Below are 23,582 nucleotides of genomic sequence, written 5' to 3'. Positions count from 1 at the left end.
ATCATTATTATTATATTATTAATATTACGGTATCATTATTATTAACATTATTACTATTATTACTGTATTATTATTCCATTATTATTATTATTATTATTATTATTATTATTATCATTATTAATATTTCTGTCTAGTATTATTTGACTCTATGTGGAATGTAAATTTCCCTTTGAAATCAAGTGGAATTAGAGTGAGTTTTTGATTGAATTCTTCACGCAGCAGTCGATACAGACGGAAATTTGTTGTGGCCTATTTGATAATCAATTGGGCCTCCTCAAGAAAATAATTAGAAGAACCACTATTTCTCGAAGCTGCAATTACTTGTGTCTGTTTCCGGGAACCTTGTCTGTCTTCTCCCTTACCTTAATGGTTTCGGGAAGTTGCCACCGTCGCTCTCGCATCGACCTCATCATCGCTGACATATGCTAATAAAATAACCTCCCACTTAGGCATCGAATATCATTATTTTTTCTACCGACGTGGACTTGCACTTGATTGAGAGTGTCTGATTTTTCACATAAAAACTACGATGTCTTGGTCGGTCAGAAGTACACCGATAACCGGCGTAGAGTCATCGGAATTTGTACACGACATTTTAAAGGTAAATTACAACTTTCATACTTTATTTGTTTCAGGGTTTATCTCATGAACTTGGCTTTTTACCGCTAACGTCTTGTACCATATCTTGAATGATAATTACAGTAGTTCGGTGTTGAGTACCCCTGTGGTCGTGAAGAGTATTAGTTTAAAACTAATTCCTCGTGGTTAAATCCTAGGCTTTAAAAAAGCAATTTACTCCGTGTAACAAGTAGTGCATGGTTGAACTACGATACTCGTTAGATGTAGTGCGGTGTTATTAGTCCAGGGTACAATGGAATATAACCCTAGTCCCATACCTTGCATTCCTTCGTGTTCCGAATAGGTACCTTCTGAAACGTAATGTAGACCAAGTACAGTAGACATATTATGACGTCATGGTGCAATTTTCTTGGGAATGCGTGACGTCGATTTTCACCTCTGTCAAATTGTAAACTATTGGCCGATTAACTATCAGTATAACTACTGTAGAACGCTGTTCCATGAGGTGAAATTATAATTATTGTAATACAATCCAATTTAGAATTCATATTATTATAGTGTTTGTTAAAATTCATTTTTTCCATGCCTTAAATAGTTCTATATTTGTATACACTATCACAATTATTAAAGGAAATGAGACGATGGCTAAGTAAATAATTCAATTTTATAGTTTTCATTGTTACAAAATTCACTGCTGTTTGTTTTTCTGTCCGCCGTGTTGTTTGTCTGTCTGTCTGTCTGTCGTTCTGTTAGCAAGATTACGCAAAACTAATGAATCGATCATCATAACAATTTAGTGGAAAAGTACATAATAAAATCGAAGAAAGACGCTATTAAATTTTCGAAAGGAAAGATCAAAGGAAAAGTTCAATGTCACGGAAATTCGATTTTTTTTAAATCGTCAAGTATAAAAGAAAATAATGGAATCGTCCCTCGTAGACAAGAAAACATATGTGTCGGAATACGACGGACGATTCCATTATTTCCTAGAGGGTATGCTGCATTTTCGGCCATCATACCCGGCCTGCGTATTGTTGTTATCGTACAGGTATACACACTGGAGCGCCTGCTCTAGTTTAATATGTATAACTTATAGACCATTCTTTTATTTTGCATATACAATTACAGTAGTCCTAATTTTAGCGCAATTTCTTGATGTTAAATTTAGTCTGATGGTAAACAGTGAATCGTTGGTCGAATTAAAACTATAAGTAATTCACAATACTTTATTTCAGTTGAGGAGAGAAGAAAAGATGAAGCAGGAAATTTACCAGAGAGTTATCAACGAGCCTGAGTATAAAGACAAGAGGGTTGAGCTCGAGGAAGGGATGGAGCGGCTTCGTAGGAAGATCAAACACATCCAAGAAATGAACTTGAAAACTCCAAGTAAACACTGGGACGACGTATTTGCATTTTTAGAAAACACAACCATTTTATTATTTCTTTTATTATTACTATTACACGTGTGTAGGATCATTGTAGTGATGCTTCTGCCTGAACTGTTCTTGGAGTGCGTTCTAGAAAAAGGTGTCTTTGAGCCTAGTAAATTCGGAACGAACTTTAATTTATCTTGGACAATGTTGTTTGGTGGTTATCCGTGTGTACCTGTATATCTGAACTGTGCTGATGACGACCAAACCTGAATACATACGGTATTCTACCGCCAGTGTCAAGACATCATTCAAAAAATGATCTTCGGCAACCATTACAGTACTAGACCTGTAATAATTGTATAATGAGAATTTATTTGATTATTATTTAATTAATGTATTTAATCAATCTATTTAAATTATTCCCCCACGCGGTGGTATTATTTCGTTTACTGTATCTGGTTAACTATTATTGGCTCGTCTTCGCATGATAGAGAATCAGGAACAGAACATGTTGACTTGGTATCGTTGTACAACAGGAACTGAATACAATAGGAACCAAAAAAATAATGTTAACAAGGATGTAATTTTATAGAAATAAATACTTTAGTGGTACACGCCGATACACTATTCAATTTGTTTTATGAAGAAAAGCGTGCATCTTAAACTCTGCCCATGCTATCAAGTGACAAATAGGCCTATCTGTGATTTACCCCCATATATGGGCATGGCGATGTCATATCACATTCATCTGTATATTACTGTATCGTCAGATAAAAATGGTAGGGACTAGATGTCATAATGTGTTCGGTGATTATTAGCATCGACAGCACACATTGTTGATCAATCAGGCCTATGGGATGAATGAGATCACAATGGCGGATTCAGACGAAGAAGGGGAGGTGTCGTACTCCTCTTTTGACCAGCAAAACTGTATTTTTTCTCGTAAAAATCGATTCCAATTCTCCTGATGACGATTGCATTTATTTTTATCCACTGAATAAATAATTACAATTTAGAATTTTGCCTTTTATTTATAGCGTTTTTGCACAATTTCGAAAATGCGTTGTTTTCAGTACTACGTGGCGAAATAAAGCTCAGACGATTTTCTGGTGTTTCTGTGCGGCAACTTGAGCTTTGACTCTTGCTTTAACAGTTGACGATTTTGTTCAAATCACTCATGGAAATGTGTTAAACGCGTAAACTTTTCTTTTTGGCATGTTCAACAAATGTCCACGTTTGGTCCCGATTGGTGTCGACGCAATTTGCTAGAATAACAGCATCGAACTTTCTCGTTAAACACAACTTGTAGTGCTGATGTGATATCATGTGACGACTCTGATAACAAAGAAAAATATAGAGAATTAATATGAAACTGGTAACTAACATAATTAAACTACTACTGTACTTGACATGCCAATGTTAAAGTAATGCTTGATCAGAATTTTTCATTTTTTATCATCGATTTTTTTCGTATACGTATGCCCCACTTAATATCCTACTCACTATGCCGTACGGCCAGCGACCGACGAATCCAACTTCGCTCATCGCTTGACGACGTCTGCTGAATTGTCGATCGCAGTCTAAAGCCACATTTACACTAGACACGTTTACGACACGACAACGACATAATCATCGCGTAGTTTGTATTCTTCAACACTAGCGCATCTGTATCTTGTCGTCGTGTCGTAATCGTGCCAGTGTAAATTTTGGCTTTAGAAGATCGTCATTAAAATCGATCCGTTGGCCGCGCATCTTCCAATTATGTTCTCTATGGAAACATATAATATACAACTTACCGGATCTATAGTCCAATCTCTGATGACGTCATCATCATCATCACATGAACATAGAATTATAAATGTCTGGGCTTTACATAAACAATAATCATTTACTCGTAAATCTCCTTTTGTAGTAAGGTGGAAAAACTGTAAAATAAAACAAAACTAACAAGTTTGTATATTTTCATGCTTTAAAATAATCATACAGAAATACACTACGGTGGTTATGGTAACAAATGGTATTCCTTTATGATGTTACATAGTAACAGTGCTATTACGTTATAATATATCATTTGTTTTATTAATCAACATTGTAAGTGGAATAAATTGGCCTGTATATGCTTTAAAATTTATAGTATATGTAAGAGCTATAATGAACCTGATTGCCTCCTTGCCCGTGGCATTTGTACACGCCCACTCGCCCACCACCGATTCCAGGCTGAACACCTCTTGTGTCCATACACAAAGAATTATACGTTCGAATCTGAAAATAAAAGACAAAAAGCAGGCCTATATAACAAGATATCAGCTCCATAGCAGTACATAGGCCCTTTTTCTTCGAAACTTTGCTTAAAACTAAAGGAGAATACAGTACGGTATTATGAATGTTTTATAGGCCTATAAAGATACGAGCGTGCGCATTGCCATGTCGACGACCATCAAGCGCATCGTCGCATTGCCATGTCGACGACAATCGGCGCAGTGTGTGACAGGGGTGGCGCCAGCAGTGGGGCCGGTCGGGGAGAGCTGTCCCTCCGTCTGGGAGAAAAAGCAATATTCGGCGGGGAGTAAAAAAAAATTATATGTATTTTCAAAATATTAGTAGACTATAAAATCGATTAAATAAGCCTTTGAAACCCCTAAATTGTCAAAATTTTCGGGGCTTAGCCCCCAGGACCGCTATCGACACCGTTTAATCGAAGCACGACCACGCCCACTTTCCTTTCGTCGGGGAAATCTGACCCCTCGTCGGGGACCTCGCCCCCCCCCCGTCGGGGACCTCGGCCCCCGTCGGGCAAATCCTTGCGTCACCCCTGGTGTGTGATGTGACCTGCTGATTTTGTTACAAAGCAACCATGAAGAAAAACAAAGATGATAGATTAGTATTAGTTTAGCTCACCTCTCCACTTTGTAACGGCAATGGCGGTAAAGGAAAATGCTTTAAAAGATCACTAGCTATATTCTCTATAAACCAACGGAACTTCTTGCATTTTTGCGTGGCGCGGAACTCTTTTTCTTTCCTTAGATCTCCTAATTGTAAGGTTGAGCTGTGAAGATAAGATTTCGTTGCATAAAAGTACTGTTTGTAACCGTCCATCCACACTTCTGCGACTCTTGCGTAATTCTATAAAAAATACAACCAGAAAGTACATTAAAATACCCGGTGTTTTCAAAGCATACTGTAAAACCTCGAAAAGAATCCCAATGCGCTTAATTTTTAGAAGAAGCCCATCTCGAATTGAAACCCCCTCTTTAGCTTGCACTAGTAGCCTCGAAAAGAAGCCCATGGGCTTCTTAACAAGATAACATGAGCTTTTCTTCGAGATAGTACAGTACATACACTGTACATGAATTTTAAAGCAAGAAAATACATGAAAAACACTCTTGGTTTATAGAATAGTTTAGGTGATTTGATGCTGGTTAATACACACCACGAAGCAGATGTTACAGTGGCCCTATTTTTTGTTTTATAGTAGTAATTCCAAAAATGTACAGCTTCATATTGCAAAGAAGCATTCAAAAGAAGCCCATCTCGAAAAAAAGTCCAGGGCTTCAATTCGAGGTTTTACGGGATTTCATACAAAAAACACAGACCGATGTGATCTGTGTAGACGTGAGAAGGGAATTTTTCGCTAAGCCACGCCCTTTAGATGATATTAGTTTCACAAAATGACAGCGTACACATACGTAAACATGTATATTAACAGGACAATATAGACAATAGACTTTTATTTCTCTTGAGAAACATCTCGAACTGAAGCCCCCTCTTTAGTTTGGCTTTCGAGTGGCAGCCAGCAAAAACATTACTGAATGAATGAATGAATGATTTAAAACATTTTGTTGAATCCGTATTTATCAATGAATTTTTGCCCTTTTTAATCTCAGTGACATTTTTTATAATATAATAAATTGTACATAATTGTTTTTCTTACTGTAGATAATTTGGGTTTTTTTTTCTTTGGTTGTAATTTTAATCATGTTTTAATGCTTTTACCTTTTTGTTTTGTGATTTCCGTTACTTTTCAATCTTTTTGTTGATTTTTGAAAATTTGTCGTTACTCTTCAGTTTTGTTTACGAAATTGCAAATAAAAAATATTTGATATTTGATTTGAACAAACGAAAGAGAACATTCTAAATATTTACTTAATAAAACAAAGAAAAAATGTGCGGAGAACACATTGAAATCTAATAAAGGAGTATCTCTTGGTGCAAAAATGATAAAAGCTTAACTAAAATAGGACATGCGCGTATTCCAGTTCCATGTTCTGATTGGTCAGTTGTTAATTGGTCTAACGACGCCATTGGCTGAGTGTCGTGATATCAGAAACTTTTGGCCTACCTTGTCTCGATATGACTGGAGTGTACCCTTTGGAAAGCTGTACGGCGGGCGTCCATTGACACGATACATGTGTCCAACCCTCGAACATGGCACCCATACTAACGAACCACCGCACATCCAAACCTGAAAATCAATGTATTATTAATTTCTACTCAAACGTCATTGGGATCGATAGATTCCTATCTAAGTAAATTGATAAATTCAATTTCTACATCAGGGACTAACTTTGGAAACAATCATTTGGATAATTTCGTTGAAACTGAGTTAGGAGACTTATTAGATGGAAGTTAAAAGGCACAACTTTTTATTTTTCATTCAACAAACTCTAGTCAACATTTACATAAGTATGGAACGTCACATGGTTTAATTTTGCATTTCATTTTTACATCGAAAAAATAAGATAAATAAAATGTTACTGATTGATTGATTAATTGTTGAAAAATCCAGCTGAAAAAAAAGCAGAGGGGTACCAACATTTTTATTTCTCTAATGTCTGTTCTTTACCTTAAACGATAGCTCGTAATTCTCACCACCCCACATTTCAAGACCTGGATCGAAAGCACCAATGGCAAAGAAATACTCCTTGTCTATAGCAAGCACGCCACCGGCGAGTACGGGTGATCTATGAATTCGACAAATTGGATGATAAAAGATATGTATGATTCATCATCTTCGTTCAATTGTTTACGATTTTAAATAAAAAAGCAACGTAATAAAAGTAATCACAGGGGATGCTGACTCAAGGATGTTGGCCTATCTATCTGGCCAATGTGCCCAAAATTTCTAAACAACGAAGTAAGGGTGTACCTGTATGGCTCTGTTTCATAACGTCGAACTTTTGCTTCGTTTTCCGGTAGCCCGCCGACACGTTTGTAGTCCAAACTCCAATCAAACATACCTCTTGCCAAAGCCCCTTGGGATTGTGGGTACATCATGAGGTTTATGCTGTCTATTATATCGAGAATTGGCACAGCGACTGTCGTCCTTTAAAAAGTAAAAGAATCCAACAAAACGTCATTGGATAAAAATTGGTCCATACATTTTAGGAGATCCTCTATAAATTAATGGAATTTCCCGGAGTGTCAATCAAACTTAACAACTGACCAATCAGAACAGGGCCAGAGATTACGCGCGCTACAAACACACGTTGTCCCACAACCGCACGTGTGTGAGGTACCTTAGCAACAACATAAAAGGGGCGGGGCTTAGTGGAAAGGACCATTCTCCATTATTGGAGCTTATGAGCAAATTTGTTTTCTTTCTCACAGAATTTAAAATTAGGACACTGATTGCAAATAATCACCATAACACGAAGCTGAAGTTTCTCTGTCGTCAATTCAATCAGGAAACCACCATGTTTTGGTTGAACATGCGAAATGTTATTCAATCATTAGAACATGGATTTAATTCCCACTAATTAACTGATATCCGGTATAATATCATGCCACGGAATTTTAAATCCATCAAACCATAATGGGTACCCCTTTCCACCCACTATACGGTCACACAACTCTCAAAAAAGATCAGGGGAAAATTTGGAGGGTACCGGGCCGGCCGCGGTCCCCTTTCGAAAAGTTAAAAAAAAAAGAAAGAACGAAAAAGAAATAATTAATCTCCCAAAACGCCTCAGAGGTTTTGGGCAAAATGAAAAGAAAAATTTCACGAGGACGTGCCTCCGAACCCCCTAGGGTAGTGTTTTCCCGATCGGCTCCCACATTCGGTCCCCCTTTCGGACATGTCTGGGTCCGCCTCTGAGATTTACAAAAAGATCTGATTTAATACGAACCTATTTGCCTTTACGACAGTCAGAAGAGGTGGTAGCCAATTTAGACCAACTTCACAATGGGAATCTAAAAACACTATCGTCTGCCCTCTTGCCTTTCGGGCTCCTAAAACCCTGGACGCAATAACGCCCTTGCGTTTGTCGTTTCTGAATAGTTTGACCAAGTGGCGATATTCAGGTTTGATAACTTCTGTGGATAACTGTAAATGTACTGCAAGGTAATAAAAGAAATAAATATTTATATCGAAAACCATCTAAGTTTCTTTTTTTTTTATCATCTATTAGGTATAGAAAAGCCTGAAAACTTCAGTGACAATAAAAATGGCATCCAACTTTGAATTAATAGCTTGTAGTGGCCTGGGAACCACGATAATTTACTTAGATAGGATCGATATCATCATTAAGCAAACACTTGTAATGGAATACTAGAGCAGAGTTTGTCAAGTCTAGTCATTATAGGCCTACTGTAAATAACGTTGCGATATCAAGTGTTTTAAGCCTATTCTTACCCATTGTACTCGCATCGTCGACAAGTATTATCTCTTGGATTAATATTGAGGGCGTACGATTAATTACGCTACGGATCGTCCGCAGCAGGGTAGACCAACCTTCATTGTGGAACGATATTATAACACTCGCATTTGGAAGTTGATGGGGATAGTGCCAGTGTTTACACCTATTAAATTGAAAAAGAAAATAATTAATATTGATAATAATTAACTAAAAGATTTAGGTAACTATAATTACAGTAGAAAGATGATGATGATGATGATGATGATGATGATGATGATGATGATGATGATGATGATGATAAGATAAGATAAGATAAGAACATTAACAATGTCAATAGCAATAAAAATAATGACCATAATGATAATTAATTCTATAATAATGATGTTGAGGATAATGGTTGTGGTGGTGGTGGTGATGATGATTATCATTATCATATTTATTATGATTCTGATGAAAATGATCTTGACGACGACCGATGATGATGATGGTGGTGGCAGTGATGACGTTCACCAGGCCTAATGATGAAAAATATGATTACTCTTCTTTTCGTAAATCCGGTATCGTTCTATCAAGCCCAATTTTGTCACTACTGTATTGGTTAAAGCTATACGTTATTATACTCCTCTCAACTGCATCCTTTTCCCATGGTTCAATTTTGACAGCGCGTCCATTTTCACCATGTCCTGAAGTAAGTCCGTATGCACGAGGCTCATAATTTCCCCAAATCGGTCGAATAACTGCTCCGAATACGTGATGTTCGGTACCACTCATCCAACGTAGAAATCCTGTTGCCATTCCAATATACGTATTGTAGTCCTTGTAGTAAAAATAAATTATTTTAAGTTGACTTCAATTGTATATTATCAATATTGGGGAAGTTTGAAACTAAATCAGTGGCACCGACCACGCTCAGGCGCTGACGGGAAAGGTGGTGGGGGGGGGGGGGGGGGGGGGCGGAGCGCCAGGGCCCCCAGGCACATTCTAGTTTAAAAAAATATAATATAAACTATAATATCATAGTTTAATACAATGGGGCCCCGACAGTTTTAAACATTGAAAATATACTGGCCTGGCATCATCATACAGAAACCGCATTATCTCAGGGCTCATAAACGATCACTGCAGTTTTTTTTGTTTATGTTGCGGTTTGTCTTGCGAGCCGCCACATGTGACTGCTATCGCGCGTGACACAAGCGTGGTGTCCCCATCCAGTCACTTTACAACGCAGTTAACATTTCATAAATGCCATTAGCTCTGAGCCAGGGCCTTCGCCCCCTGGACCCCGACCGAAGCGCAACGCGGCCCCCTGGCCCTCATCGTCTGTTAGTTCGCTCCGCTCGCAAACGTAACGCCCGCTTCGCTCGCTTAAGAGGGCCTCCAATAACAGTAACCGTCAAGGCCCCACAAAGTCCGTGACGTCACTGAACTAAATGTCAACTGTCCATTTACCATGGACGACCAGCAGTTTAGTCCAGTACAGTATATATATTCATGCAAATATATATTAGGTCCGATTAGCCAAACAAACGAGATCTCTTATAGGCTGTTAGACATATCTATTCAAACTATTACGGTATAATGTAAAATCTTCGCCTCCATCACGAGCATGGAGGATACCTCACTGTTTCGACCTTGGCCATGACTTGACACTCTATATAGATTTAATGCAACGATATGAAGAGAATAATTTGGGTGATATCTACACAACTGGGTATTAGGCTTAGCTTAGAATCAAGTTTAAGTCTGTAAAACTCGAACAGGTGTATACCCGTAGATCTACAGCAGGTGTGTATTTAATTATATTAATGTGCTACTTACCTGTTGCTTATAATGGCGACGGACGTGTCTCGGAAACATAGACAGATTGACTATGGTCATAACTACGAAGACGCAAACGAAGAACATCGCACGGCCGCGTCGGAGAAAGCGACACCTCATAATTCTTCGTCGTTGTTTCCGTCAGATCGTCACAAGTGTCTCGAACAAATACAGTAGTCATCAAAAAGCAATTATCATTCGAGTGAGAGTTGATCTATAATCCGCATTCATTGTACGGATGATGTGGACACTAGAGTAAACGAGGCCCTAGTGATACATGGTGATGAGTGGTTGATGTCCAAGCTTGAGTAGATTGAAAAGATAATAATAAGCTACAGTGATAATGCTGATTTTACCCGAAATAAACAACACTGTACATTATTGCTACAATGCTAAAACATTGGTTTAACAACGGTTCAGTGCAACCGTATGTTCTGTCTTGACGTGACAGCACGCGCTTTCTGGGCAGACGATCCAAATAAAATGCAGGAATATTGACTGGGATGAAATAGTATACACGAAGTTAAAGTGACAGTCCCGTTTTCACGTTGTGATTTTGGTTAGTCAGCATTCACGACCCTACTACTACACATGAAGAAGTTACAATCCTGAGTTCTTCAGCTTGCCATTGGCAGAGAGTGTTCTCAGTTGTAACGCGACTGACCATAGCACACCCTATGTGACGTAATCCAACAGACAACACGAATTTCACGTTTGAGCTACATACTTCAATATTGTACAACTAAAAATACAGAAGTGGTGAACGTTCTTCTCACATATCCATGCGTATGGATGGGTTCGATTGGAATTAAAGTGAGCCCAAAGTAAATACCAGAAGCTGGTATTTCGTCAATAATTTTAATCGACAAATATTAGTTAACTTGAATAACTTACGACGCGCAGTCCATAACTAAATAACCGTCTTTACTTAGTTTTAGGTTTCAGGGGTAGATAGACCATATAATAATCATGAAGTTGGACTTTGTGCGACATGGAGCCCGTCAAGACTGCAATCGGTCGACTGTCAACCGTGTACGGTAACAAAAGGCAACACTTTTCACACTTCGCTTTTGTATTGTATAATCGCCTATTACCACCTTTAAACCAAAATCAATTGAACTGAAAGCTTGTAAAAACAAATGACATGAACAGAGCACATAGCTCAAGAACCTATAGAAAATAATGGTACGGTTATTTAATAAAGGTGTAATGAACCGTTTGCCCTTTGTTGCGCTTAACTGCTGGGTATTATCCACATCTGCCCAACCACAAGTGTAGGCCTACTTTAAGACAGGTGTCGCAAGTTCAATTACTTCAATTTTCATAAGGCCTGAATATTGTATGCTTTGAATACACTTTGCGATTCATTTTCTTGGCAAAACGCTAATGATGACAACAATATTTTTTAAGGGACAACCGGGTAATCTATGGGTAATGTATTTGACTGTTATATTTCCATATAGACAATTTATCGCTGAATATAATCTAACAGTGGATTTATTATACAAATGATATACGGTTCCCCTGAGTGAGCACAGGTGCTGGGCTCTAGGCCTATACAAGATGGCAAAACAAAATCGAGGTATGAGGAGGCTACGGCTTCAACTAGACCTAGGTCTTACTTAAGACGATTCTCTGTCGGAATTTTACGTATGGCAACACATTATAGCGGGTGACGCAAGTCAAGTTACTATTATTATGCCTGTTGCTCCTGACAACCGCAAGTATACATGTTTACAGTGCAGGCATATTGTTTCACTGCAACAAAAAAAAAAGAAGGGAAAAAAAAGGTAAGGTAATGCCATATTGGATAAGACAAGTTACCAAAGATGCGTCACCACAGAACAACCGAATACAATATTGTAGGACCATTGGCTACACCATATATTTCTATTATAGTTTTATTGCAAGCGCAAATCAAGATATGTCACCAGAAAACAGTAAACACAATCCAGAACTTATAAAATAGGTCTATAACTCACTGCAAAAATGCGTCACGCCAAAATATTATGCGTCACCTAACAACTAAATACAGCAGCAAGAATACAGTAAGACAGTTTAAGTCGACTAGATAATATTCACTACAAAAAAAGAAAGCAGATTTGTTAGGCTCATAAACGCGTCGCATATCAGAAAAAGAAGAAAGATGATGAAAATGATATACTTGTTATCCTACCTGAGATTTGTAGAATGTTAATAGCGATGACGTAGGCCTGAAGATGATTCACTCGGCAGTACTCTGTCTTGTCTTTCGTCTGCACGCTTCCCTTATTTGAGCACAAGGAAAACACTACTATGGTAGCAACTAACTTTAAAAAACGACTCGCGTGTGACGTCCAAGTATAATACACGTCTTTGTATCGACGGACGCTAAGCGTGTTAAACACGATATAATGGGCATATTAATTACGCCATGCACGTACCATTGGAATCACTGCAATATTTTTGTCTTTCACTACTCATGAGCTTAAACATATAGATTATTATATAATCAACGTTATTAGAGCAAAGATTGAGAATGGAAACATCCATTTTGTGGTTGACTGACGCAGCACCGCGCCTGTTGATTCTGCATGCGAAGCGGATATTTACGTTCAACTTCCAAACGAAGCTTGATAAGTCTGAAACGCAATGCTCTATTATTATCAACATAGGCCTATCATCTTTTTTTCTTTTGGAGTCTTTAGGAGTGCAGTTTTTTGATGAAAAAAAACGCCGGACAGGAATGAACACAAAATGAAAGGCCAACCACACAGATATAGTCAATTTTTATTGGAATGGAACTTCATTTTACCTTGTTTTGTATGTTAACCAAATAGGCCTACAAACAATAAATCCATCAGCCCAACCCCCTCCTAATAAAAACTTAAAGATGAAAATTATGATAATATATTAACAAACTTATAATTGCAATAGAAATTATTAAGAGAAAACTGTTATTAATATTAGGCCTATGTGAAGAAGTTGTTTTTGATAAGGATAATGATTATGACAATTACAATAAAATAATAATAATAGTAATAATATTAATAATTAATTTGATAATAATTAGGCCTGTAACAAGTTATAATATAGGCCTACATTGATATTATTTTCATGTTTATTATTCCTAGTGTGATAAATCACTTATCCAACATAATATCGTTATCATCATCGCCACATTACACCCTATTCTACCTAAAGTATCGGTTACATTACAGTTAGGTCAAAATGTGCATCTTAAATTATGAGTTAAATATCCTTTTAAAACGCAACAGGTTGTGCGGCCTTAATAAATTAAAGTCGGCAAGTAACTTATTTCTATCTGATTAGGCCCACGGTGTTTAGTTAAATATAAAACATTTAAATTTAAATACATTTAATTCTGCAGCAATTATCTTATGTATACGTAGCCCCGCATATAGTTTTATTCAAGGTTTTCCTCAGTGGCACCCTTAGATACGAGGTACCTAAACATGCCGATAGGTCAATCATACCGACCCGACAACGCTTGGTGTTTCTTTCCTCCATGTGTAAACCAGGACTCCATGGTATGAAGATGCAATACAGATTTGTCTATAAAATGGTTTAATTGTATTTGATTTACACAAGTGTCCGAACATCGCCGACACTCTCTGGATCCGCCTCAACGGAAGAGGACCAAAGTTAGACAGCTCAGAATTACTGAAAAAGTTTTATCAATAGGCCTATCAGTAAGGTCACTCGCGTAGAATAGTGAACATGTCCCAATATTGTTCTGTTGTATCTCATTTCATTTATTATTTTCAGGCAATATAAAATACAATAAACAAAGACACAGCCTGAGGATAACCTAAAGTAAACTTAATTACTATCGGGAGGTTCTCCAAATCAACACCGAGGGAGCTACTTGATTACCAGGGCTCCATTTTAATTAAGAATGTCATGCTTAGAACTTCTATTGGTCTCATGCGTGAAGTTAGCAAGCAACTTCTTTGGCTGGTGGCAGTTCCAGGACGGTATTGCGTCGATAAATTCCAAATAGGCTTATTTCCACTCTCTTTAAGTCTTGCCCACACTATCACATTTTATGCGACAAATAAATGTGTCCATATTTGGGTGTAATATTCAGTCCAACTCAATTTACTCCGGAAAAAACAACAACATACAAGCAAAATGCAAACACCCAAACAAACGAAAATGTCAAATGCTGGCCCGGGGTAGGGCCTATATCATTATGCCCATATATGGGCAAATCACACAAATTTGTCACATCAAATGTGACAGTGTGGACGGAGCATTACACTAGCATCGTATAGAAAATTTTTGGTTGTTTGCTTGGCTTGAAAAAAAAGTGAAGCTCGGTTTCCATAGAATCACTCACCCTCGGCGACAGTCGCCGACAGATGGCGGGAAGGTTGAAGCTGGTTCAACTTTGTCGATTGCTTTGCAGACGAATCAGGGTGCACTGCTAGCTGGCCTGACGCAATCGGGAATGCACCCCGATACGTTTGCAACGCAATCGGCAAAGTCAAACCATGTTCAATCTTCCCGACAACTATCAGCGACTGTCGCCGATAGGTTGAGCGATTCTATGCAAAGCGACATTAAGAAGCCTAATTTATCTGCAAAAATACGTCTGCATTCTTTCGTAGTATGGGCTTACATCTTCATGTCTCGTCTGCGAACTTTAAAAAAACGATAAATTAAATGTTCAAAACCGCCCCCTTTTGGCACATTTTAAAATATAAATCTCTCTCGGGTGCAAAACTCCAGTACAATCACACGTCGTCAAGACCTCGTAGGCGATATTTGAAAGGCTTGAGATTTACTTTTGTTATCACATGGTGAAACAAATATAGAGTACTGCTGGTTGTTATGATCCAGACACATGTCACTTTTTGGCGCAAAAATCCTCTGACTCGCCTAGAAATACAAAATGGAGAGAAAATAATCGTTCAGACGTTCATGTTTGGTTATATTATATACCAAATACATTTGAAATCGTAATTGGCAATACCGTTAGTAAATTCACTCTGATGCCTTAATGTTTGAACATACGACTGACTTATAAACACCATTATAAGTGATAGTGGGACTTAGCCTAATTAAAAATACCATTCCTCAACAAAATTATAAATATCCTTACTGAATCGTATTTCCATATTTTGACGCTTTTTTCATTTAAGCCTTTGCGATTGCATTTTTGAGTTCGTATATGTCTCTCTTGATCAAAATATAAACAAACGTCATTGAAAAGTAATCTTCCTGCTTCGTCCATTCTAAACAGTTGATTGCCGCCCATTCCATGACATCTACCTATCCCCATTATACCGCCATCATCATGCCGACTCATTGTATCCATGCATGTATCTGAAATTACCGCTCGTACCTGCAAAGAATATAAACATTTATAAATACAAAGACGTAGGGCTATTCTGTTTCTTGTCTATTGTTTTGTTAGAATTTGTTAACTGTAGGTATACTGAACTGAATAAAAATAAATAAGTTTCAGTTAATGCCTTCCCATGCCATACTCCCGCGGATCAACAAAGCCGGTAGCAAATGAGATGGGGGCGTCTTTCTGGAGCGAGTCTTTTTCGGGTTCCCCCACGCTCCCAGACTTAATACACAGAGAATTCAGCCGGTCCAAAATCCAACTCCGCACACTGTGAGCTCTAGATGACGCGACGCCGTCTGCCGATTGTCGGTGCAGTCTGAACGGACCGTCATTAAAAACGATCCGTTGCGCGCGCGTCGTAGCGTTGCGTTCTTTATAGAATCGCGTCGGCCGACGACCGTCGGGCGCACTGAGTGCCTGGCTTTAGAAGCATTAAAAGAAACGCAGACAGTGGGCATAGTGTTGGTTGCGTTTATGTCAACGCATATAAAACGCTAGAGTGTGAATCAGGCTTTCGGATGCGCCACTGCATATAATATAAAAATATTCAGTACGTACCTCACCCCAAGCTATGTTCAGGGGTGGCGGAGGATAATGTTCTATCAAATCGTAGGCTATTTCTTCCATAAACCACTTGAAACTATAGGGGCAATTATCGCGGCGATATTTCACCTGAGCGCTAATGTCGCCATGCGGTTTGCCTCGTAAATCTGGCTTAATTGAGTAAAAATATTCTTTATATTCATCCAACCACACTTCAGCAACCCGTATATAATTCTGAAATTAGTAAACGTGTTATCAGATTAGAGCATTCGTTTTAAACACTACATGTTCATAGAAGAATCTTAGTAAATGCACAGAAAACACATTACCATAAATATTGTTATATTATATTAATAAAAAAAAATATAATAATAGGTATAAAATTGTATTAATAATAATAAAAATAATTAATAGACAAAATACTACCACTACTAATAAGGGCCTAATAATGATGATAAAATATTTATGAACATAGGGCCTACTTTTTTATTATTGATAATATAACAATATTGGTATTGTGTTTTCTATGTATCTAATAATGGATAATTTATAGGCCGACGTATAATAAAAAAAACCTAATAATAATTTATAATAACAGGTCTAATGATTATAGGTTGAGCACCTTTGTTGGAGATGTGCGCTTTATAAATCTTTATTATTATTATTATTATTATTATTATTATTATTATTATTATTATTATTATAATTATTATTATTATTATTATTATTATTATTATTATTATTACTATTATTATTACTATTATTAGGTTTACTATTATAGATATACCTAACCTCCGATTACAAATCTATTAAAAAGTCATTGCATTCATATTTTTAATTGTTCATTATTAATCGCCAAAAAACTGTTAATGTAACAGGGCAAGAAAAAGAAATATACGTCTCATGTCTGCAGAAGGTCATACTGTATATCGGCGGTATAGGCCTTACGACATAATTAGGTCACTTAAGCTAGACTACCTCAGCTGAAAGATGTGAGATGAACTGCAAATAAATGTCACGTGATAAAAAATTATACTCACATGATGTACTACCGACACACCTGTGCCGAGATCTTTGTATTTATATGGGACACCTTTACGGTAAATGTGACCCACGCGGGAACACGGTAAAAATAATAATTTGCCACCACACATCCATATCTAAAAAGGCAAGCACAGATGTGTAAACAAAATATAGTTATAAACATTTACATAATGAGATACATAAAAGCATTATGCTTTGTAGATACATTTTTTTAAAAATGTTTTTAATACCAAGTATTGGTTGTGTGTAGCGCACGGGATTCAACTTTTTTTTTCAATTCAATTTATTTTCACTTGTTCAATACATGGTATACAGATGGAATAAGTTCGGTTAGCAAAAATACCATTACTAAGCAATAACAGAATGTAACATAATGAAATCTCGGCCTAAATACCATAAAGAATTAGTGACGAAGACAGAAAAAAGTGTTGAAATAGTTGGCTCCGCTGTTAAACAGATGAAAAATGTAAGAAAATAATTAATATATAATAATTCACAATTATACAGAAGTGGATCAATCAGGTATGGACGAAAAAAGACTAGGTGAAAATTTCAAGAAGTAATTTACAGTCGTACATAGACTTTAAATTGGTAATACAATTCGGTAATACGTTCCAGAGTTCAGGGCCATGGTAAAAAATAGTTTTTTGCTTTAAGGTAAGTCAGTAAAAGAAGATGATAACGGCTTCTTTGCCTAGTAGAATAATTATGAAGCACATTGTTTTTAGAGAAAAGTTCGGATAAAACAGTGGAGGCGTCACCACTTTATAAGTGAAACATAAAAATACATACATTGTAATTATATATGATGAATAAAAAGTATAGCCGCGTTAGTCTGTACAGTATAGAAAGTATAAAGTAAAAAACAGCAGCACTTTTGAGACTAACTAACTAAAATTATATATTGTTAGTCTCAAAAGTGCTGCTGTTTTTTACTTTATACTTTCTGTAATTATATAAAAGTTCAAACACCATGATGATGGCGTAATGGTGATAACGTCAACACACAACGATTGTTTGTTATAATTAAATATTTGTTGAATTACCTTAAATGAGATTTCAAAGTTTTCACCACCCCAGATTTCCATTCCTGGGTCGTAGCCACCAATTTGAAAGAAATACGATCGATCTATTGCGAACAGACCTCCAGCCATTACTGGGGAACTTTAAATAGAATTTATCAATTCTTATATATTCTACATAAACAGTTACAGGCACAGTATTATCCAAATGACTGTTGTTGTACCAAACATTCCGTTATAAATAGATTTAACAGTCATTCGCTATTTATGCGAATTATAATGAGATACAATCAATAATTGTCAATCAAAAGTTGGTGTTTAGTATTCCTATGTATACTTGCTAAAATATTAACATAAGGCAAACATTACAGTACAAACATTAATCACAGATATGGTGGAAAACTGTTATGATGGATGAAGGATAAGGACGATTTCGCTGATCCTTATTCCTATCCCCGATCTTGTTTTATGAGATTCAACGACCGTATGGAATTCGTAAAAATACATATAAATTAACAAAATGTATACATCAATAACAGGCCCATGATGCAACTCAGTTAAAATAAGATATAAATTCAGAAATTCAGTCTTACTTAAAAACCCGGATAGGAAAAATTGTCAGCAGCAGTGTTTGGAACAGATTTTTTTTTGTAGCCACAAATAAAGCAAACGAAGCGATATAAAATTGTATTGGTCGTAGTTTTTTGTAAGGTTGCGAAATTTTAGAATGTCTCATGATCATTAATATCGTTATTATCATCATCAGCATCATAGCTTATTCTAATCATCATTATCACCATTCTCACTACAATCATCATAATCATTTACTATCTTCATTATAAATTTAATAATTATATCTCGAGATATTAATATGTACTGGTAATAAATTATTTTAAAATCATTCTTGGAATTGGAGAATGACTGTATTAACCACACATCCCCACTTTGTAACTTTACCGTATACAGACACACGGTACGGTAATAAAATAATGTGTTGTCCTTACTAGTACGGCTCGGACATATACTGCCTGCGTGTAATTTCTTTGCTGTATTTCACAGGGATACGTTTGTACCAGAATTCCCAGTCGAATGCTCCCCGACAAAGACCGTCTCCTTGGGGTCCATATTGAAACGTATCGGCTTCAACCGAATCCACTGTTGGGCAGACGACAGTTGTCCTAAAATAGGATAGAGAGCTTGATATTATCCACAGATAGGCCTACAACAAGTGGGTGGGCTCACCAAACATTAAGACGTCATTACGTGGGACTGTCGCATTAAACTTCAGAAATTGTTTATATTTACCTGTTTACTGCAATTTCTGCAAGTAGCGGAGGTAGCCAGTTTATGCCACATTCACAATGCGCATCTAAGAACACAACAACTTCTGCATCTGAATTTTCGGCGCCAATAATTCGTGCCCTTATCAAACCCTCGCGTTCTCTTGTGCGCACCAGTTTAATCTTGCCTAAAAATCGGGGTAGCTGGATGTATTCCTCCAACTTACTCTTTAAATGCTCTACATTAAAAAAAACTCGTGATTATAAAAATGACATTAATGTATGTGGGCTTATGGCTTGGGAGGAAATACGAAAATATTACTCGGTATTGAAGAGGACTCGAATGCAAAGAAGAGAGGTGCTGAGAGGATTCAGTCTATAATGTTTTAGGTCACCAGTAGGCCTACATATTCTCAAACATTACATTTCTAAACGTGGTAGGCCTATGTACATTTTTCTATTTTTTGAGTGCTTAGTAATATAATTTAATATATTTGATACTTTTCATTGGAGAATAAATCTTATCACTGTTAAGATTTGCCTCCGGTGAATGTGATTCAGTCACACGTGCTAGGAATAAAGTACTATATACGTGTTGCAAACATAATTCCTGATATTATTAGTAAGTAAATTTCCATGTCATGGGAAGGTATGTGATCAAGATTTAAGAGAGGTGACGATGTCGTAGCCAGCTATTGGGACAGTTGGGACAATCCCACACAATTTTTCTTATGAGTCCACATTTTTAAAATCGGTTTAAGTTATGTTTTTTTATTTGTTTGTTTATTTTATGAACAATGGGCCCTGATTTCTCATATTTAGCTTAAAATGGGTAAAAGTTTATGAAAATGGGTCCAGATTTTTCATATTTCTTCGTAAAATGGGTCCACATTGTTTGAATTTACGCGTAAAGTGGGTCCACCCTTATATTTGTCCCGCACTGTTTGAAAATCCTGGCTACGGCATTGGGAGGTGGGTAGCGGGGCTTGGGAATATCTTTACTCTTAACTTTACTATGCTTTAACATTTACCATTATCATCAACATCTATTATTATATACTGTATCATCAACAATATCGTTATTATCAGCATCGTCATCATAATCAATGCGATCATCACCATCATCAGCACGATTATCGATATTAGGTCTAATCATCATTGTAACTGATCATCATCCTCTTCCAGATTCAGGATCATTGTCAATAAAGATTATTACCAGTATCATCAACAGCATTATAAAAGTCATCATCATTTGACAGTTATGAAATTAATGATAATGATTATAATCATCATAAAGTATCATCATCAACATAGATCTAGATACTACCTTTTTCACTAAAATCGTCCACCATAACAACTTGTTGAAGCAGGTGAGCCGGTGATGCGTTAAAAATACTATGTATAGTGCGCATGAGCGTTGACCAGCCCTCATTGTGGAAAACAACTACGACACTGGCTCTTGGAAGATTTTCGGGATAATGCCAAAATCGACACCTGGGAAAAAGATGATAATCAGGAAGTTAAAATAGTAAATTACATTGATGATCGATACAATGAATTAGTATTTATATTTAGTGAAGTATTTTTAGGAAGCCTCATCCCTCTTGAATTGAATGAGAGAACCTGCCTTAAATATAGGCCTAAGGATTTGTGATAGCTTAGAGACAGTATATATAGTGTCTGTATTTCCAAAAGTAGTTTATTGAGTACACAAACGTTTACGGGCATCGTCCTTTATCATGTATACGTACAGATAGGGCCTATAAATAAATACGAGTATAAATAAATATAATACGGACGTAAGATGATTGACTATAGAAACATATATATATATATACATATATATATATAATTATATAGATATATATATATATATAGATATAAGATGATTGACTATAGAAACATATATATATATACATATATATATATAATTATATAGATATATATATAGGCCTATATAAAGCATGAGTAACATGGTACAGGAGGAAAACAGCGCATGCGCATATTTAATTCAAGATTTCATATAATTTCGTAAATTTCACAACAGTAAGGGAATTATATTAATACACATGAGAATCTGATCAAGTAAGCGGGGCAAGATGTCAGTGCATTCAAAAGATGACACATTCGGATGATAATATAGCTATAGGGTTGATCGTCTGATTTGGCAAACGATAAGTTTGGTCGTCTGATTTTTGGCAGGCGATATTCGTTTTACATGACAGCGTTACGATGAATCTAATTATGGAATCAGACAAACATTTATAGATGAATAATCGACTGAATTCCTTGACATTTATCCGAACTTGCCGCTGTTCATCATAATGTAGGCCTACTGTCTGTTTATACACACAAAACTAACTTATGACAATAATACACTGATTCAAATTTTAAATCACTTAGGTCAGAAGTTAAAAACATAAACACATGTGCCTGGAATTATGCCACTGATGCGCATACTCATAACTATACACAGTAAGAATGCTATGAAAAGTTATTTGAAATATATCAAGAATAATAATATATCAACCTTTATGTTCCTTTTATTCTTTTTCTAATAATATAATTACTAAATAAGACCTTCCAAGAATAATATGACCCTCTCAATACTCCAATTAATTATTCTATTGTAGGATGGAGTTCTAGCTTATCACCGTTTCGATTTTTGCCTTCAAATCCCAAGAAAGTCCTACTTTTTTTTTATTCCTCTCACTAATAATAATTAATAGGCCCAATTGACTGTCAAGTAATCGATAATTAAAACTACTGAAATCTCCAATCCATTTCCTTATTTATGGCCATTCATCTTTTCTCACCATCTAACTGGTTTTTTTTTTAATATTGTTGTTGATGGTTTTTGTTTTTTTTTTTCTTTGTTTCTTCTTCCTCTTTTTTGTTCTTTTATTCGAGTTCTATTGGACATTTAAAGCGCACAGAGACCAATGGTATTATGCCTACACTCATTAGCATGAGTATTGTGTGAAAACAAAACAGTAGAATTTAACTGAATTCCATTTTGATTTCAATCAGTCAATCAAAGTGGTTATTTCGATGCATAATTCAATATTGTTCGAATTTCAAGGGTATTAAACATTTTAAAAATGTACCATAGTGTAATAGAAAATATTAAGTAAAAATGGTCACGTGAAAGCTTTTGGTTGTAGATTGGCAGAATAAGCAGTGTTATTATCATGCATAGTCTGCGTTGTAGTATACCGTGCGATGTTCCCAAAAACGACCATTTTGTGGCAATAGTCTTTTCCGGTTTGTAAGTTAAACTGAGCAACTCACCAATTACAACAGGGCCAGGAACACGCGCACGTCCCATAACACATGAAGTTGTGAAACAGGCGCACGTCCTAAACAAGGTTTTTACTTAAGTTGACAATTTCGACGGACGTTATGCAACAGTATTTAAGGGGTGGTCGTGAGGCTTAGTGGTAATGTTTTTCCGAGGCACTCGGGATAGTTCGTCGAAAATAGTATTATACTTACTCGGGGTCACGAATATCCGGCACATTTCGATCTAGCGATATTCGATCACTTATCACCATGTTGAAACCGTAGTTCTTTAGGGCCTTTTGATAGTCCGCCTTTTCGGCCTCGTTTAATTCCACAGGAACCCCATACTCACCCAGCGCGTGCCTAAGAGGTTGTTTTTTAGGCTCGTAATTTCCTATGACACCTTTTCGCAGTATTGGGGGTTGGACGCGTTTGGCCTGGTCTCCAGAATGTGTTTGGGACTGCGGCGGATGTTCATCTTGAACACTGAACTGAATAAAAATACATTGAATGGCGTGTTAGTATAATAATCTGCATTTCATTGCACATATTCTCGACAATTAGCAATTAGTAGTACAAAAAAGTCTGTGTGAGAATATATATATATATATATATATATATATATATATATCAGTATTCTTAAAGTC

At 36.5% G+C, this 23,582-nt stretch overlaps 3 protein-coding genes across 5 annotated transcripts in view; 1 reads left to right on the top strand and 2 right to left on the bottom strand.

Moving 5' to 3' along the window:
* The first annotated feature begins 72 nt into the window (after positions 1-72).
* LOC117116349 lies at positions 73-2,967 on the top strand. Its single transcript, XM_033260366.1, has 2 exons — positions 73-601; positions 1,815-2,967. The coding sequence occupies exons 1-2, from the start codon at positions 530-532 to the stop codon at positions 2,220-2,222; spliced, it is 480 nt and encodes a 159-aa protein (XP_033116257.1). The 5' UTR covers positions 73-529; the 3' UTR covers positions 2,223-2,967.
* LOC117116348 (N-acetylgalactosaminyltransferase 7-like) lies at positions 2,517-12,989 on the bottom strand. Of its 2 annotated transcripts, none has more exons than XM_033260364.1 (12): positions 12,582-12,989; positions 10,406-10,708; positions 9,126-9,403; positions 8,584-8,750; positions 8,078-8,285; positions 7,099-7,275; positions 6,796-6,913; positions 6,292-6,414; positions 4,851-5,075; positions 4,110-4,214; positions 3,749-3,877; positions 2,517-3,287 (listed from the first exon to the last, which is right to left on the bottom strand). In XM_033260364.1, exons 2-12 carry the CDS (start codon positions 10,523-10,525, stop codon positions 3,141-3,143), a joined length of 1,797 nt encoding a protein of 598 aa, XP_033116255.1. In that variant the 5' UTR covers positions 10,526-10,708; positions 12,582-12,989; the 3' UTR covers positions 2,517-3,140. The 2 variants fall into 2 exon arrangements, with proteins under 2 accessions (XP_033116255.1, XP_033116256.1); XM_033260365.1 differs by lacking the exon at positions 12,582-12,989 and adding an exon at positions 11,300-12,565.
* Positions 12,990-13,156: 167 nt separating this feature from the next.
* Positions 13,157-23,582, bottom strand: part of LOC117116346 (N-acetylgalactosaminyltransferase 7-like) — a 13,803-nt gene continuing 3,377 nt past the window's right edge. For both annotated transcript variants that reach the window (XM_033260363.1, XM_033260361.1), the window contains exons 3-11: positions 23,149-23,426; positions 20,981-21,147; positions 19,679-19,892; positions 19,378-19,551; positions 18,398-18,515; positions 17,348-17,467; positions 16,323-16,541; positions 15,513-15,755; positions 13,157-15,289 (exon numbers count right to left, since the gene is read on the bottom strand). In XM_033260363.1, coding sequence (XP_033116254.1) covers positions 15,155-15,289; positions 15,513-15,755; positions 16,323-16,541; positions 17,348-17,467; positions 18,398-18,515; positions 19,378-19,551; positions 19,679-19,892; positions 20,981-21,147; positions 23,149-23,426 — 1,668 coding nt within the window. In that variant the 3' untranslated portion in view covers positions 13,157-15,154. The remainder of the gene's footprint in view (positions 15,290-15,512; positions 15,756-16,322; positions 16,542-17,347; positions 17,468-18,397; positions 18,516-19,377; positions 19,552-19,678; positions 19,893-20,980; positions 21,148-23,148; positions 23,427-23,582) is intronic.

This window comes from Anneissia japonica, unplaced genomic scaffold, assembly GCF_011630105.1.
Source record: "Anneissia japonica isolate Jap-2015-1 unplaced genomic scaffold, ASM1163010v1 scaffold288280_len83618_cov193, whole genome shotgun sequence".
Taxonomy (NCBI): Eukaryota; Metazoa; Echinodermata; class Crinoidea; order Comatulida; family Comatulidae; genus Anneissia; species Anneissia japonica.
Note: the sequence above shows the minus strand (reverse complement) of the source record. Positions and strands in the feature narration are given on the sequence as shown.